This window comes from Pristiophorus japonicus, chromosome 2, assembly GCF_044704955.1.
Source record: "Pristiophorus japonicus isolate sPriJap1 chromosome 2, sPriJap1.hap1, whole genome shotgun sequence".
In the NCBI taxonomy this organism is placed as follows: Eukaryota; Metazoa; Chordata; class Chondrichthyes; family Pristiophoridae; genus Pristiophorus; species Pristiophorus japonicus.
The window spans coordinates 159,974,419-159,991,117 of NC_091978.1; the positions used below are offsets into that span (position 1 = coordinate 159,974,419).

Consider the following 16,699-nt stretch of genomic DNA (forward strand, 5'->3'; position numbering starts at 1 on the left):
CCCCCATCCCTCTCTTCCCCCCCCCCATCCCTCTCTTTTCCCCCCCCATCCCTCTCTTTTCCCCCCCCATCCCTCTCTTTTCCCCCCCCATCCCTCTCTTCCCCCCCCCATCCCTCTCTTCCCCCCCCCATCCCTCTCTTTTCCCCCCCATCCCTCTCTTTTCCCCCCCATCCCTCTCTTTTCCCCCCCCCATCCCTCTCTTTTCCCCCCCCCCATCCCTCTCTTTTCCCCCCCCATCCCTCTCTTTTCCCCCCCATCCCTCTCTCTTCCCCCCCATCCCTCTCTTTCCCCCCCCCCATCCCTCTCTTTCCCCCCCCCCATCCCTCTCTTTTCCCCCCCCCCCATCCCTCTCTTTCCCCCCCCCCCCCCCATCCCTCTCTTTCCCCACCCCTCGTTGTCAGAGAGAGAGAGAGACACTGGGGGAGGTGGGTGGCCTGTCCCAGCACGCTGTTGGAGGGCTCCCGGTGCTGCAGTCGGTGAGTAGAAACTTATTTTTTTATTTATTGACTTTTTTAATTATTTTTTTTTAATTGTTTAATTTTTTTGATTGATTTATTGACTTATTTATCATTTTATTATTCATGATGGCTCTTTATTTGTAAAAGTGAAGTGTTTAATGTTTGTAAACTTCTCTCTTTCCCCCCCCCCATCTTCCGTTCCCTGCACCTGATTTATAAGTGTAGGCAAGGTTTTTCTGAGTGTACAAAAATTTACACTTACTCCGTTCTGAGTTAGTTTGGAGTAGGTTGTCGCTGCCTAAACTTGCAAAACAGATGTAAGTGGCTGGACACTCCCCCTTTTTAAAATAAAAAATCTGTTCTAAAATGGAACTATTCGAACTCACTAGAACTGGAGCAAACTAAATGCCGGGAATTGCAATTTCTACGATGCTCCATTCTAAACTAGTTGCTCCAAAAAAATAGGAGCAACTCAGGCCAAAACTTGAGCCCACTATGTCTTTTTTTCATGCTAATTTAAGTTCTTTTTGTTAAAATAAACTTTAAAAAAGTGAGTTAAACCTGCTTAAGTTAAGTTGTAGATTGAATGTATTGTTTAAATATTTTTTTCTTCAAATTACTAGGTACTTGTTACCCATGCCCAGAGACTGTAGAAATTAAATGTAATTGCAATGCAACTGTTCTGATTGTACCTTGTGGCAGAGAACGCACTACCAAGCCTCCAAGGTGCAAAGAACTATGCAGGTCAGTGCATAATATATAGTAAATTGAATTAGTTGATTAAGGTATTTTTGCATTTCTTGTAATAACTTTTTATGATCTCTGGAAATGTTATACTACCTGTACATTAGGTCATGTCATCCATGGAAAAAAAAAAGTTAAACCTTGTAATGCTGCTAGAAGATGCACCTCTAAACTAAGCATACCTACAAAATTGTGGACAGTGGTGAAGAGATGGCGCTTGCCACTGACCTCAAAAAGCTGCCAGTAAAGACTAGCAGGCTCTCGAGAATGGATTTCCTCTATTGCGATGTGACTTTGAATTTTGCATCATCCAGCAATAGTACAGGCATCAGGCAGGTTGATCAACCAGTTAGATTGAAGAATTATCAGACAGCAAAGCTGGAAACATAGAAACGTAGACATAGAAAATAGGAGCAGTAGTAGGCCATTCGGCCTTGCGAGTCTGCATCGCCATTCAATATGATCATGGCTGATCATCTATCTCAACACCATATTCCTGCTTTTTCCCTATACCCCTTGATGCCTTTTGTTTCTAGAAATCTATTTATCTCCTCTAAAATATATTCAGTGACTTGACCTCCACAGCCTTCTGTGGTAGAGAATTCTACAGGTTCACCACCCTCAGTGGAAAAAATGTCTCCTCATCTCAGTCCTAAATTTCCTACCCCGTATCCTGAGATTGTGACCCCTTATTCTAGACTTCCCAGCCAGGGGAAACATCCTCCCTGCATCCAGTCTATGCAACCCAGTCAGAATTTTATATGTTTCAATGAGATCTCCTATCATTCTTCTAAACTCTAGTGAATACAGGCCTAGTCGACCCAATCTCTCATACGACAGTCCCAGGAATAAGTCTGGTGAATCTTCGATGCACTCCCTCTATGGCAAGTATATCCTTTTAGGTAAGGAGACCAAAATTGCGCACAATACTCCATGTGCGGTCTCACCAAGGCCCTGTATAACTGTAGTAAGACATCCTTGCTCCTGTACTCAAATCCTCTTGCAATGAAGGCCAACATACCATTTGCCTTCCTAACTGCTTGTTGCACCTGCATGTTTGCTTTCAATGACTGGTGTACAAGGACACCCAGGTCCCTCTGTACATCGATACTTCCCAAGCCATCACCATTTAAATAATACTTTGTCCTTATGTTTTTCCTACTAAAGTAGATAACTTCACATTTATCCACGTTATACTGCATCTGCCATGTGTTTGCCCACTCACTCAACCTATCTAAGTCACCTTGCAGCGTCTTTGCATCCTCCTCACAATTCACAATCCCACCTAGTTTTGTGTCGTCAGCAAACTTGGAAATATATATATAACTGGGGCCCAAGCACTGATCCCTGTGGTAGCCCACTAGTCACTGTCCGCCACCTCAAAAAAGACCCGTTTCTACTCTGTTTCCTGTCAGTTAACCAATTTTCAATCTATGCTAATACATTACCCCCAGTTCTATGTGCTTTAATTTTGCACACTAACCTCTTATGTGGGACTTTATCAAAGGCCTTCTGAAAGTCCAAACACACTACATCCACTGGTTCTCCTTTATTCTGTTAGTTACATCCTCAAAAAATTCCAGTAGGTTTGTCAAACATGATTTTCCTTTCATAAATCCATGTTGACTTTGTTTAATCCCTTTGATATTATCTAAGTGTGCCGTTATTACATCCTTTATAATAGACTCCAGCATTTTCCCTACTACTGATGTTAGGCTAACTGTAGTTCCCCATTTTTTCTCTCCCTCCTTTTTTAAATAGTGAGGTTATGTTTGCCACCCTCCAATCTGCAGGAACTGTTCTATAATCTATAGTCTATAAATTTTGAAAGATGATAACCAATGCATCTACTATTTCCATGGCAACCTCTTTTAGTACTCTCAGATGCAGATCATCAGGCCCTGGGGATTTATTTGCCTTCAGTCTCATTAGTTTCTCCAGCACTATTTTCTTACTAATTATCATTTCCTTTAATTCCTCTAGACCCTTGGTTCCCTAGCATTTCTAGGATGTTATTTGTGTCCTCTTCCATGAAGACAGAACCAAAGTATTTATTTAATTGTTCTGCCATTTCCTTGTTCCCATTACAAATTCTCCCATTTCTGTCTGTAGAGGCCCTACATTTGTCTTCACTAATCTTTTTCTACAAGTACGTAAAAAGAAACTTTTGCAGTTGGTTTTTATGTTCCTTGCAAATTTACATTCATTATTTTTCCCCTCAATCAATCTCTTGGTCCTTTTTTGCTGAATTCTAAACTGCTCCCAATCCTCAGGCTTGCTACTTTTTCTGGCAACTTTGTATAACTCCTCTTTGAATCTAATACTATCCTTAATTTCTTTTGTTGGCCATGGTTGGGCCACTTTTCCTTTTGTGTTTTTACGCCAGAAAGGTATGTATAACTGGTGCAATTCATGCATTTGTTCCTTAAATATTAGCCATTGTCTATCCACCGTCATGCCTTTTAATGAATCTTCCCAGTCTATCATAGCCAATTCATTCCTCATACCTTTGTAGTTTCTTTTGTTTAGATTTAGGACCCTAGTTTCAGATTGGACTACTTCACTTTCCATCTTGATAAGAAATTCAATCATGTTATGGTCACTCTTCCCTAAAGGACCCCGCACAGCAAAACTGTTAATTAACCCCTTCTCATTACACAATACCCAATCTAGGATAGCCTGTTCCCTAGTAGGCTCCTCTACATACTGGTCTAAAAAATTATCTCGTACACACTCCAGGAGTTCATCTACCATAGTATTATTTCTAATTTGGTTTGGCCAGTCTATTGGATTAAAGTCACCTACGATTACTGTAGTACCCTTGCAGCATGCATCTCTAATTTCCTGTTTGATGCCGCCCCCTACACTTCCACTACTGTTTGGAGGCCTATAGACAACTCCCACCAATGTTTTCTGCCTCTTGGTGCTCCCTAGTTCCACCCAGACTGATTCGACATCTTGATTTTCTGAGCCAATATCCTTTCTCACTATTGCTCTGATTTCATCCTTTACTAACAAAGCCACACCACCCCCTCTTCCTTTTTACCTGTCCTTCCTAAATATCAAATATCCTTGGATATTCAGTTCCCAACCCTGGTCACCCTGCAACCATGTCTCCGTAATTGCAACTATATCGTATCTGTTTATATCTATTTGCGCTGTTAATTAGTCTACCTTATTACAAATGCTTCGTGCATTCAGATACAATGCTTTTAAATTTGTCTTTTTGGCATTAGACATCATAACATTATTTTGCACTATAGCTCTATTTGTCTTATCACTATTTTTTCTTACCTGGACCCTATTTGTTAGTGCACTCTTTTGTTTGTATGCTCTGTCCCTTCCTGACATAATCTGGTTATCCTTACCACAATCACTTTACTGCATTGCTTCCATTTCTTTTCTCTTTAGCATTCTAGATTGCTCTCTACTGCGACCATCCTCTTTCCCCCCCCCCCCCCCCCCCCACTATTTAATTTAAAGCCCTATCTACCTCCCTAGTTAGTCGGTTCGCTAGATCTTTGCTCCCAGCATATTTCAGGTGTAGTCTGTCCCCACGGAACAGCTCTCTCTTTCTCGAGTATTGGTGCCAGTGCCCTACGAATCGAAACCCACTTCTCCCACACCAATCTCTGAGCCACGCATTCATCTCCCTGATTCTATTGACCCTATGCCAATTTGCTCGTGGCTCAGGTAATAATGCAGAGATTATTAGCTTTGTGGTTCTGCTTTTCAATTTAGTCCCTAGCTGTTCAAACTCTCTCAGCAGAACCCCTTTCTTAGTCCTACCTATGTCATTGGTACCCACGTGCACCATGACAACTGGATCCTCCCCCTCCCACTCCAAGTTCTTCTCCAGCCCGGAGGCGATAGCCTTTACCCTGGCACCGGGTAGGCAACACAGCCTTCGGGACGCATGTAGAGAACCCAATCTATCCCCCTAACTATACTGTCCCCGACTACAACCACCTGCCTCTTTACTCCCACCTGCCTCTTTCTGCACCACAATGCCTTGGTCACTCTGCTCGTCCACCCTGCAGTCTCCACACTTGTCCTCAAGGATTGCAAGAACCTCAAATCTATTGGACAAGTGCAAGGACTGAGGCTCCTGCAATACTACCTCCTGGATTCCCGTACCTGCCTCACTCGCAGTCACACCCTCCTGTCCCTGACCACATGTCAATTCTAAAGTATTTTATCTAGAGGGTGTGGCTGCCTGCTGGAGCAAAAGGTCCAGGTAACTTTCTCCCTCCTTGATGTCTCTCAATGTCTGTAGCTCGGACTCCAGCTCCTCAACTCAGGACGGAAGTTCGTCGAGCCGCAGACACTTACCGCAGACGTAGTCGCCCTGGACCAAAACATCCAGAAGCTCCCACATATTGCAGCAGCAACACATCTCCTGTTTTCCCATTATATTATTTAATTAATTAGTTTAGCATTAGTCAAGTATTTACCTATATAGTTTATTCAATTAGTTAAACAAATAAAGGTTAGTTTTTAGTATTTAGTTACATGCTATATGTTAATTTAAAAAAAAAGAAAAACAGCCCACAATCACTACCAATCACTTACCTGCCTTACCTGTGATGTCACACAGCAGAGTTCTCCTCACCTGGAGTCATGCAATCTCCTGGGAGAGGCTAAAAACCCAAGCCAATTGGGGAAAAAATCTGGAAAAATTCCTCTCCGACCCAACCAGCGATCGAAACTAGTCCAGGAGATCACACTGGTTGTATGCTGTGGTCTGCTGTGGCTTTTATCTCCACTCTCGGGCCTCGGTCTGCTTCCGCTCAGGTACACCGCCGCTCTACGGAAAAAGTTAGGAAAAACAAGGCAAAGCAACATCTCCTGCCCCCACTTCACCGAACTCTCCCATTTATCAAACTCTTGCTTTCTCACTCCGAGCTACCAGCACCAGCTCTGGGTTTTTAAACTGCTTGTGGCTCAGATGAGTCACCACTGGTCAGCTGTTCAAAGAACCGATTTTAACTAGTTTAAATTAACTGGCTATTTAGCAAGCTGCTGGAGAGCTAGCTAGTTTGTCTCTACTTCAGCCTGAAAGAATCCTAAATATTTAACTGTTTAATTTTACTTAGAAGCTACTAGCAATTGCTACTAGCCTCCAAATGGTTTTAAAGAGATTAATCCTTGCATAGAAACATAGAAAAATAGAAAATGGGTGCAGGAGTAGGCCATTCAGCCCTTCTAGCCTGCACCGCCATTCAATGAGTTCATGGCTGAACATGCAATTTCAGTACCCCCTTCCTGCTTTCTCGCCATACCACTTGATCCCCCTAGTAGTAAGGACTACATCTAACTCCTTTTTGAATGTATTTAGTGAATTGGCCTCAACTACTTTCTATGGTAGAGAATTCCACAGGTTCACCACTCTCTGGGTGAAGAAGTTTCTCCTCATCTCGGTCCTAAATGGCTTATCCCTTATCCTTAGACTGTGACCCCTGGTTCTGGACTTCCCCAACATTGGGAACATTCTTCCTGCATCTAACCTGTCTAAACCCGTCAGAATTTTAAACGTTTCTATGAGGTCCCCTCTCATTCTTCTGAACTCCAGTGAATACAAGCCCAGTTAATCCAGTCTTTCTTGATAGGTCAGTCCCACCATCCCGGGAATCAGTCTGGTGAATCTTCGCTGCACTCCCTCAATAGCAAGAATGTCCTTCAAGTTAGGAGACCAAAACTGTGCACAATACTCCAGGTGTGGCCTCACCAAGGCCCTGTACAACTGTAGCAACACCTCCCTGCCCCTGTACTCAAATCCCCTCGCTATGAAGGCCAATATGCCATTTGCTTTCTTAACTGCTTGCTGTACCTGCATGCCAACCTTCAATGACTGATGTACCATGACACCCAGGTCTCGTTGCACCTCCCCTTTTCCTAATCTGTCACCATTCAGATAATAGTCTGTGTCTCTGTTTTTACCACCAAAGTGGATAACTTCACATTTATCCACATTATACTTCATCTGCCATGCATTTGCACACTCACCTAACCTATCCAAGTCACTCTGCAGCCTCATAGCATCCTCCTCGCAGCTCACACTGCCACCCAACTTAGTGTCATCCGCAAATTTGGAGATACTACATTTAATCCCCTCGTCTAAATCATTAATGTACAATGTAAACAGCTGGGGCCCCAGCACAGAACCTTGCGGTACCCCACTAGTCACTGCCTGCCATTCTGAAAAGTACCCATTTACTCCTACTCTTTGCTTCCTGTCTGATAACCAGTTCTCAATCCACGTCAGCACACTACCCCCAATCCCATGTGCTTTAACTTTGCACATTAATCTCTTGTGTGGGACCTTGTCGAAAGCCTTCTGAAAGTACAAATATACCACATCAACTGGTTCTCCCTTGTCCACTTTACTGGAAACATCCTCAAAAAATTTCAGAAGATTTGTCCAGCATGATTTCCCTTTCACAAATGCATGCTGACTTGGACCTATCATGTCACCTCTTTCCAAATGTGCTGCTATGACATCCTTAATAATTGATTCCATCATTTTACCCACTACCGATGTCAGGCTGACCGGTCTATAATTCCCTGTTTTCTCTCTTCCTCCTTTTTTAAAAAGTGGGGTTACATTGGCTACCCTCCACTCCATAGGAACTGATCCAGAGTCAATGGAATGTTGGAAAATGACTGTCAATGCATCCGCTAGTTCCAAGGCCACCTCCTTAAGTATTCTGGGATGCAGTCCATCAGGCCCTGGGGATTTATCGGCCTTCAATCCCATCAATTTCCCCAACACAATTTCCCGACTAATAAAGATTTCCCTCAGTTCCTTCTCCTTACTAGACTCTCTGACCCCTTTTATATCTGGAAGGTTGTTTGTGTCCTCCTCAGTGAATACCGAACCAAAGTACTTGTTCAATTGGTCTGCCATTTCTTTGTTCCCCGTTATGACTTCCCCTGATTCTGACTGCAGGGGACCTACGTTTGTCTTTACGAACCTTTTTCTCTTTACATATCTATAGAAACTTTTGCAATCCGCCTTAATGTTCCCTGCAAGCTTCGTCTCGTACTCCATTTTCCCTGCCCTAAGCAAACCCTTTGTCGTCCTCTGCTGAGTTCTAAATTTCTCTCAGTCCCCGGGTTCGCTGCTATTTCTGGCCAATTTGTATGCCACTTCCTTGGCTTTAATACTGTCCCTGATTTCACTTGATAGCCACGGTTAAGCCATCTTCCCTTTTTTATTTTTACGCCAGACAGGAATGTACAATTGTTGTAGTTCATCCATGCGGTCTCTAAATGTCTGCCATTGCCCATCCACAGTCAACCCCTTAAGTATCATTCGCCAATCTATCCTAGCCAATTCACGCCTCATACCTTCAAAGTTACCCTTCTTTAAGTTCTGGACCACGGTCTCTGAATTAACTGTTTCATCCTAATGCAGAATTCCACCATATTATGGTCACTCTTCCCCAAGGGGCCTCGCACAATGAGATTGCTAATTAATCCTCTCTCATTACACAACACCTAGTCTAAGATGGCCTCCGCCCTAGTTGGTTCCTCGACATATTGGTCTAGAAAACCATCCCTTATGCACTCCAGGAAATCCTCCTCCACCGTATTGCTTCCAGTTTGGCTAGCCCAATCTATGTGCATATTAAAGTCACCCATGATAACTGCTGCACCTTTATTGCATGCACCCCTAATTTCCTGTTTGATACCCTCCCCAACATCACTGCTACTGTTTGGAGGTCTGTACACAACTCCCACTAACGTTTTTTGCCCTTTGGTGTTCGGCAGCTCTACCCATATAGATTCCACATCATCCAAGCTAATGTCCTTCCTAACTATTGCATTAATCTCCTCTTTAACCAGCAATGCTACCCCACCTCCTTTTCCTTTTATTCTATCCTTCCTGAATGTTGAATACCCCTGGATGTTGAGTTCCCAGCCCTGATCATCCTGGAGCCACGTCTCCGTAATCCCAATCACATCATATTTGTTACGACTCTCCCACTTACCAAACTCTTCTTTTCTCACTCTGAGCTGAAGCTGAAGTAAATACAGGGATTATAATTCATGTACAGAAAACAGAAGAGATTGGGATTTATTCATGGGATGAAGGGAGATGTTGAAATATAACCTTTTTAAAAAAAGTAAAATTGCGGCACTGGAGCTGCGGGTGGATGAACTGTGGAGCATCCACGATGCTGAGAATAACACGAATAGCACGTTTAGTGAGTTGGTCTCACCGCAGGTAAAGGGTCCACAGCCAGATAGGGAATGGAAGACCAACAGAAGAGCAGTGGAAGGAAGGTAGTGCAGGGATCCCCTGCGGTCATCCCCCTCCAAAACAGATACACCTCTTTGGGTACTGTTGAGGGGGATGACTCATCAGGGGAGAGCAGCAGCAGCCAAGTTCATTGCACCGTGGCTCTGCTGCACAGGAGGACAGGAAAAAGAGTGGGAGAGCTATAGTGATAGGGGATTCGATTGTAAGGGGAATGGATAGGCGTTTCTGCGGCCGCAACCGAGACTCCAGGATGGTATGTTGCCTCCCTGGTGCAATGGTCAAGGATGTCTTGGAGCAGGTGCAGGACATTCTGAAAAGGGAGGGTGAATAACCAGTTGTCGTCGTGCATGTAGGTACGAAGGATATAGATAAAAAACGGGATGAGGTCTTACAAGACGAATTTATGGAGCTCGGAGCTAAATTTTAAAAGTAGGACCTCAAAAGGAGTAATCTCAGGATTGCTACCAGCGTCACGTGCTAGTCAGAGTAGGAATCGCAGGATAGCTCAGATGAATACGTGGCTTGAGGAATGGTGCAGAAGGGAGGGATTCAAATTCCTGGGACATTGGAACCGGTTCGGGGGGAGGTGGGACCAGTACAAACCGGACGGTCTGCACCTGGGCAGGACCGGAACCAATGTCCTAGGGGGAGTGTTTGCTAGTGCTGTTGGGGAGGAGTTAATCTAATATGGTCCCGGGAGATGGGAACCTTTGCAGGGAGGCAGAGGGAAATAAAAGCCTGTAGGCTCTGTGCCTCAATGCAAGGAGTATTCGGAATAAGATGGACGAATTAACTGCACAGACAGCATTTAACAGATATGATGTAATTGGCATCACGGAGACATGGCTCCAGGGTGACCAAGGTTGGGAACTCAACATCCAGAGGTATTTAACATTTAGGAAGGATAGGCTGAGAGGAAAAGGAGGCGGGGTGGCATTGCTGGTTAAAGAGGAAATTAATGCAACAGTAAGGAGGGACATTAGCCAGGATGATGTGGAATCGGTATGGGTGGAGCTGCGGAATTCCAAAGGGCAGAAAACGTTAGTGGGAGTTGTGTACAGACCACCAAACAGTAGTAGTGAGGTTGGGGACAGCATCAAACAAGAAATAAGGGATGTGTGCAATAAAGGTACAGCAGTTATCATGGGTGACTTTAATCTACATATCGACTGGGCTAACCAAACTGGTAGCAATGCGATGGAGGAGGATTTCCTAGAATGTATTAGGGATGGTTTTCTAGACCAATATGTCGAGGAACCAACTAGAGGGCTGGCCATCGTAGACTGGGTGATGTGTAATGAGAAGGGACTAATTAGCAATCTTGTTGTGCGAGGCTCCTTGGGGAAGAGTGACCATAATATGGTAGAATTCTTTATTAAGACGGAGAGTGACAGTTAATTCGGAAACTAGGGTCCTGAACTTTAAGGAAAGGGAACTTCGACGGTATGAGGCATGAATTGGCTAGATTAGACTGGCAAAGGATACTTTAAAGGGTTGATGGTGGATAAGCAATGGCAAACATTTAAAGATCACATGGATGAACTTCAGCAATTGTACATCCCTGTCTGGAGTAAAAATAAAATGGGGAAGGTGGCTCAACCATGGCTAACAAGGGAAATTTAGGATAGTGTTAAAGTCAAGGAAGAGGTATATAAATTGGCTAGAAAAAGCAACAAACCTGAGGACTGGGAGAAATTTAGAATTCAACAGTGGAGGACTAAGGGTTTAATTAAGAGGGAGAAAATAGAGTACGAGAGGAAGCTTGCAGGGAACATAAAAACTGACTGCAAAAACTTCTCAAAATATGTGAAGAGAAAAAGATTAGTGAAGACAAACGTAGGTCCCTTGCAGTCAGATTCAGGTGAATTTATAATAGAGAACAAAGAAATGGCAGACCAATTGAACAAATACTTCGGTTCTGTCGTCACGAAGGAAGACACAAATAACCTTCCGAATGTACTAGGGGACAGTGGGTCTAGTGAGAAGGAGGAACTGAAGGATATATTATTAGGCAGGAAATTGTGTTAGGGAAATTGATGGGATTAAAGGCCGATAAATCCCCGGGGCCTGATCGTCTGCATCCCAGAGTACTTAAGGAAGTGGCCCTAGAAATAGTGGATGCATTGGTGATCATTTTCCAACAGTCTATCGACTCTAGATCAGTTCCTATGGACTGGAGGGTAGCTAATGTAACACCACTTTTTAAAAAAGAAGGGAGAGAAAACGGGTAATTATAGACCGGTTATCCTGACATCAGTAGTGGGGAAAATGTTGGAATCAATCATTAAGGATGAAATAGCAGCGCATTTGGAAAGCAGTGACAGGATCGGTCCAAGTCAGCATGGATTTATGAAAGGGAAATCATGCTTGACAAATCTTCTGGAATTCTTTGAGGATGTGACTAGCAGAGTGGACAAGGGAGAACCAGTGGATGTGGTGTATTTGGACTTTCAAAAGGCTTTTGACAAGGTCCCGCACAAGAGATTGGTGTGCAAAATCAAAGCACATAGTATTGGGGGTAATGTACTGACGCGGATAGAGAACTGGTTGGCAAACAGGAAGCAGAGAGTCGGGATAAACGGGTCCTTTTCAGAATGGCAGGCAATGACTAGTGGAGTGCCGCAGGGCTCAGTGCTGGGACCCCCAGCTCTTTACAATATACATTAATGATTTAGATGAAGGAATTGAGTGTAATATCTCCAAGTTTGCGGATGGCACTAAACTGGGTGGCGGTGTGAGCTGTGAGGAGGACGCTAATAGGCTGTAGGGTGACTTGGACAGGTTAGGTGAGTGGGCAAATGCATGGCAGATACAGTATAATGTGGATAAATGTGAGGTTATCCATCTTGGGGGCAAAAAACTCGAAGGCAGAATTTTATCTGAATGGCAGATTAGGAAAAGGGGAGGTGCACCGAGACCCGGGTGTCATGGTTCATCATGCAGGTACAGCAGGCGGTGAAGAAGGCAAATGGTATGTTGGCCTTCATAGCTAGGGGATTTGAGTATAGGAGCAGGGAGGTCTTACTGCAGTTGTACAGGGCCTTAGTGAGGCCTCACCTGGAATATTGTATTCAGTTTTGGTCTCCGAATCTGAGGAAGGACGTTCTTGCTATTGAGGGAGTGCAGCGAAGGTTCACCAGACTGATTCCAGGGATGGCTGGACTGTCATATGAGGAGAGACTGGATCAACTGGACCTTTATTCACTGGAGTTTAGAAGGATGAGAGGGGATCTCATAGAAACGTATAAGATTCTGACCGGACTGGACAGCTGAGATGCGGGAAGAATGTTCCCGATGTTGGGGAAGTCCAGAACCAGGGGACATAGTCTTCGGATAAGGGGTAGACCATTTAGGACTGAGATGAGGAGAAACCTCTTCACGCAGAGAGTTGTTCACCTGTGGAATTCCCTGCCACAGAGAGTTGTTGATGCCAGTTCATTGGATATATTCAAGAGGGAATTAGATATGGCCCTTACTGCTAAGGGGATCAAGGGATATGGAGAGAAAGCAGGAAAGGGGTGCTGAGGGAATGATCAGCCATGATCTTATTGAATGGCGGTGCAGGCTCGAAGGGCCAAATGGCCTACTCCTGCACCTATTTTCTATGTTTCTAAAAATTTATTTTTATAATAAAATTTCTTCTGGAATTAGACTCCACAATTGTAAGATTAATTTTCAGGACCAGAGACGTTGCTCAGCAGTCATTATGACTTAATACTCCATTAAAAGTTTAGTTACTCCTAATCGAACAAGGCGTTACATTTTCATTGCTTTTATTTGAAGGACAGTGTGTAAAAAGTAAAAATTCACGTCAAATCACTGATTCTGTGTTGATTGCATCTGTAAAGATTGCAACAGTGCACTCCATGGAGGAGCAGACTATTGCTGACAGCAACTTCTGGATTTCCGTGTATAACTGCATGTGCGGACATCAGAAGTTGCTGTCCGTTTTGTACAGCAATGACGGCAAGCTCTCTCAGTTTCGCCGTCATTACAACTGCAAATTCCAGGCCAATGTGTGCGCTGGGGGGTGGGAGGAGTACTGCTTCCACAGAGATTCTGTTTATCTTTTGGATATACATGCTCAAAATTCCAGTGCAGGCAGTGTCATGTTGTTATAGGTGCTTGATCTGCATTTTGTGGAAGTGGTATTTTATTTTAGTTCTACATTCATTGAACTTCTATAAACATCCCCCGGGGAGGGAAGTCATACCTGGGTATTGGCCCTTTTTTAAAAAAAAATGTAGCTTGAGATCATGTGATCTCTTGCTGCTCCTTTGTATAAAAGGTCATGCTTGAGGCAGTTGTCTGTTTCTTTTCTTCTACCATTATTAGCAGCATTATCTGCCTCTCAAACCAAGGAAAGTGTGATTTGTTATTTCTCAGCTCTTCTTAAAAAAAAACTGATAAGCTCTTGGCACCTGAAAGTGAGGAGAGGAAGTTTCATCAATGTTTATTTGAGCTGTTATAAGTTTAATTTATATGGTTGGTCTAATAACAACCTGTGCTTTTGATGCTGTTTTGAGGCATGACCTAACTTACTCAGATTGACAAACTTCCATGACCACCAGTTCATGCTGTTTCTGGCTTTAAAATTTGCATTGTCACAGATCATTTGAAGTGATTCTACCGCAATTCCTGTCTTTGCTGTTTTTAACTGTTACATGATATCTTCTGAGTGTGAAACTTGTTCCTAACTCAGCATAACTGATTCATCTGTGAAAGACAGTTTTGGCCTTCAGAATGTCAAAACTTGAATTATACTGCCAGAATGATGGCTTGTGTAGAGCATATACATCGGTACAGACCAGTTGGGCCGAGTGGCCTGTTTCTGTGCTATAAATCCTATGTTTTTAAAAAAAAGATACTTGGAGGGTACACCAAGAACTCTGCTATTTTCCTTCTTATTTCTGAAATCTATGCATCTGGATTCTGTCTTAAAACAACCCCTTACAATTCATTTGTCCTTTTGCTCCACCAGGTGTCACACACAATCCTTAGTTTGGTATGGACTTGTTTACAAATGTTATCAGCTTGCTTGCTTCTTGATTGATGACTTGTTCTTCTAAAATACAGTATATGGCCCACAAACTAGTGGCTCCACACCTGTTCTATGCATTGATGAAACAACTCTTCTCACAGACAAAAATCAGCTCCTGAAATGATGGGATGACCATTTCAAAAACCTCCCAAATAAGTAATCAGCTGTTTAAAATGAGGCTATTGATCAGCTGCCTCAGTATGCCATCAATGATATCCTTGCAAAATAACCTACTATCTCAGAGACTGAAAAGGCCATCTGATTGCTCTCAAATGGGAAGGCACCTAATTCTGATGTTATCTCAGTTGAGATAGACTAAGCCATTAACTATTTCAATTCACGTGCTCAGAAATGTTCCCCCAAGATTTAAAAGATGCTTTAATTGTCTACCTCTACAAGGAAATTGAAAATTGTTTTACCCGTGATAATCACTGGGGAATCTCTACTTGTCATTGCTGGAAAGATCCTTGCAAGAGTGATGCTTTATTCAACAAATTGCTGAAAAAAATCCTAATAGATAGTCATTGTGGGTTCATAAGGGGAACTGATAGGATTGTTGCAGTTGTACGGCTCCATAGAAGGGAAAATCGAATGGAGTGTATAATGGGCAGCAGATTTGCTACTGCCTGTTTTGCACCCCATCTGAAGCTGAATTTCATCTCTCATATCATCTGATTTACCATGAACAGTGTCACAGGAGATCCACTGATGTGTGTAAAAATTCTAATTGTATGATGCATTGTACCTGTATAGCTCAAATATCGTATTCATAAAACAACTCACAATTGAATAGATTAAATGAACAAGTAGCAACGAAGTTTATACATTTTTTTAAAAGTCAGTCACTTCCTCTTCGTCTCTCTTGACCTGGATTTACAAGTAGCTGCCAATCTAGCAAAAAACATCCTTCAGTTATAGCTGAGGGAAAGCAACAATGTGTACAATATTGGACTTTGTAACCTTAAAAGCGACAGGGCATCATAAACACAGCTCAATTTTCGCAACAGACATATTTCTTCAACGTGGTGCTGCTTGAGATACACGGTCTGTTACGTGGTATTGTATAACACTCCTGTCATTAAGTGTATCCTTCAACCTCCCACAGGAAATCCATCAGTAGTACTTGTACTTTATTTTCTAAGCAGTTGCATGTTTGTTGGTTTCAAGCAAATACATTTTCACTTTCTAAGTATTCTGATTTAAAAAATGTTTTTATAATTTTTCTCTCTAGGACGCCACCCACATGTCATCACCCAAACAGAGAGAAACACCGATGCCACTTTGGTCCTTGCCCTCCATGCAAACAGTCCTGCCAAAAAGCATTTGCCAAGTGTGCCCACCTTTGCCCTGCCACTTGTCATGATGAAGTACTAGTTAAACAAGCAAATTCAGTAAGAATTTTTTGTTTTTGTACAGAGTAAAACTTGAAATAAAGTTACCAGGGGTTTATGATTAATTTGGATACAGTCAATGCAGCATTATTCTAGCAACTTTGAGGAAAAGGGGAGATCGGTTTGATCCTTTTAAAAGGCTTTCTGAATACTTCCACCTCGAACACGAAATTACCTTGCATTCCGTCAGTTTTGTTGGCATCTGCTTCTGGTCTGGGCTCTAGAAGATAATATCCCAAGAATACCATTGTACAATGCAAATTTTCATCTGACGCAACTTTGACTTAAGGTTCCATAATAGTTTCTTGTTCTTATTGTGGTTAAGTATAATAATGAATTAATTCAAGGTTTTGAATAACTAGTCATGTTGCAATTTTTTTCAAGCAGACACATGTAAAGTATAAGGGTGAGCAGGTTATGTGCTTTTGTGTATTTTTTCCCCAAAAAGGACAGGTTCTGAATTAGCTAACCAGCAAATGATCTTTGATTGGTCTCAATTTATTTTTGAAGTGATCCAGTTCTGTTTTTCCATCCGAACCCTAAACTTGCTCTTTTTGCAGCAAAACTATAAAAGTAAAAGTATAACTTCTGGTGTGGCCATTCATGAAATTGATATGTTATATTAGATAAATCCTACTGATTAATTTCCTGTTCTCACCAGTGCCCCCCATTAGCCTTGTTCTTTGCCGTCCCAATTAGGTTTTGACCCTTCGTCATCACACTAGATTCTAGCAAAGATACTATATTTCTCTATACCACCCCTCTGCATTCTGCCATCCATTTGACTTGTATGAAAGAG

At 42.8% G+C, this 16,699-nt stretch overlaps 1 protein-coding gene across 1 annotated transcript in view; it reads left to right on the forward strand.

Moving 5' to 3' along the window:
- nfxl1 (nuclear transcription factor, X-box binding-like 1) overlaps positions 1-16,699 on the forward strand; it is a 233,424-nt gene that overhangs the window by 89,529 nt on the left and 127,196 nt on the right. Inside the window, exons 12-13 of the mRNA XM_070870141.1 lie at positions 1,082-1,202; positions 15,741-15,900. Of these exons, the coding sequence (XP_070726242.1) occupies positions 1,082-1,202; positions 15,741-15,900 (281 nt within the window). The remainder of the gene's footprint in view (positions 1-1,081; positions 1,203-15,740; positions 15,901-16,699) is intronic.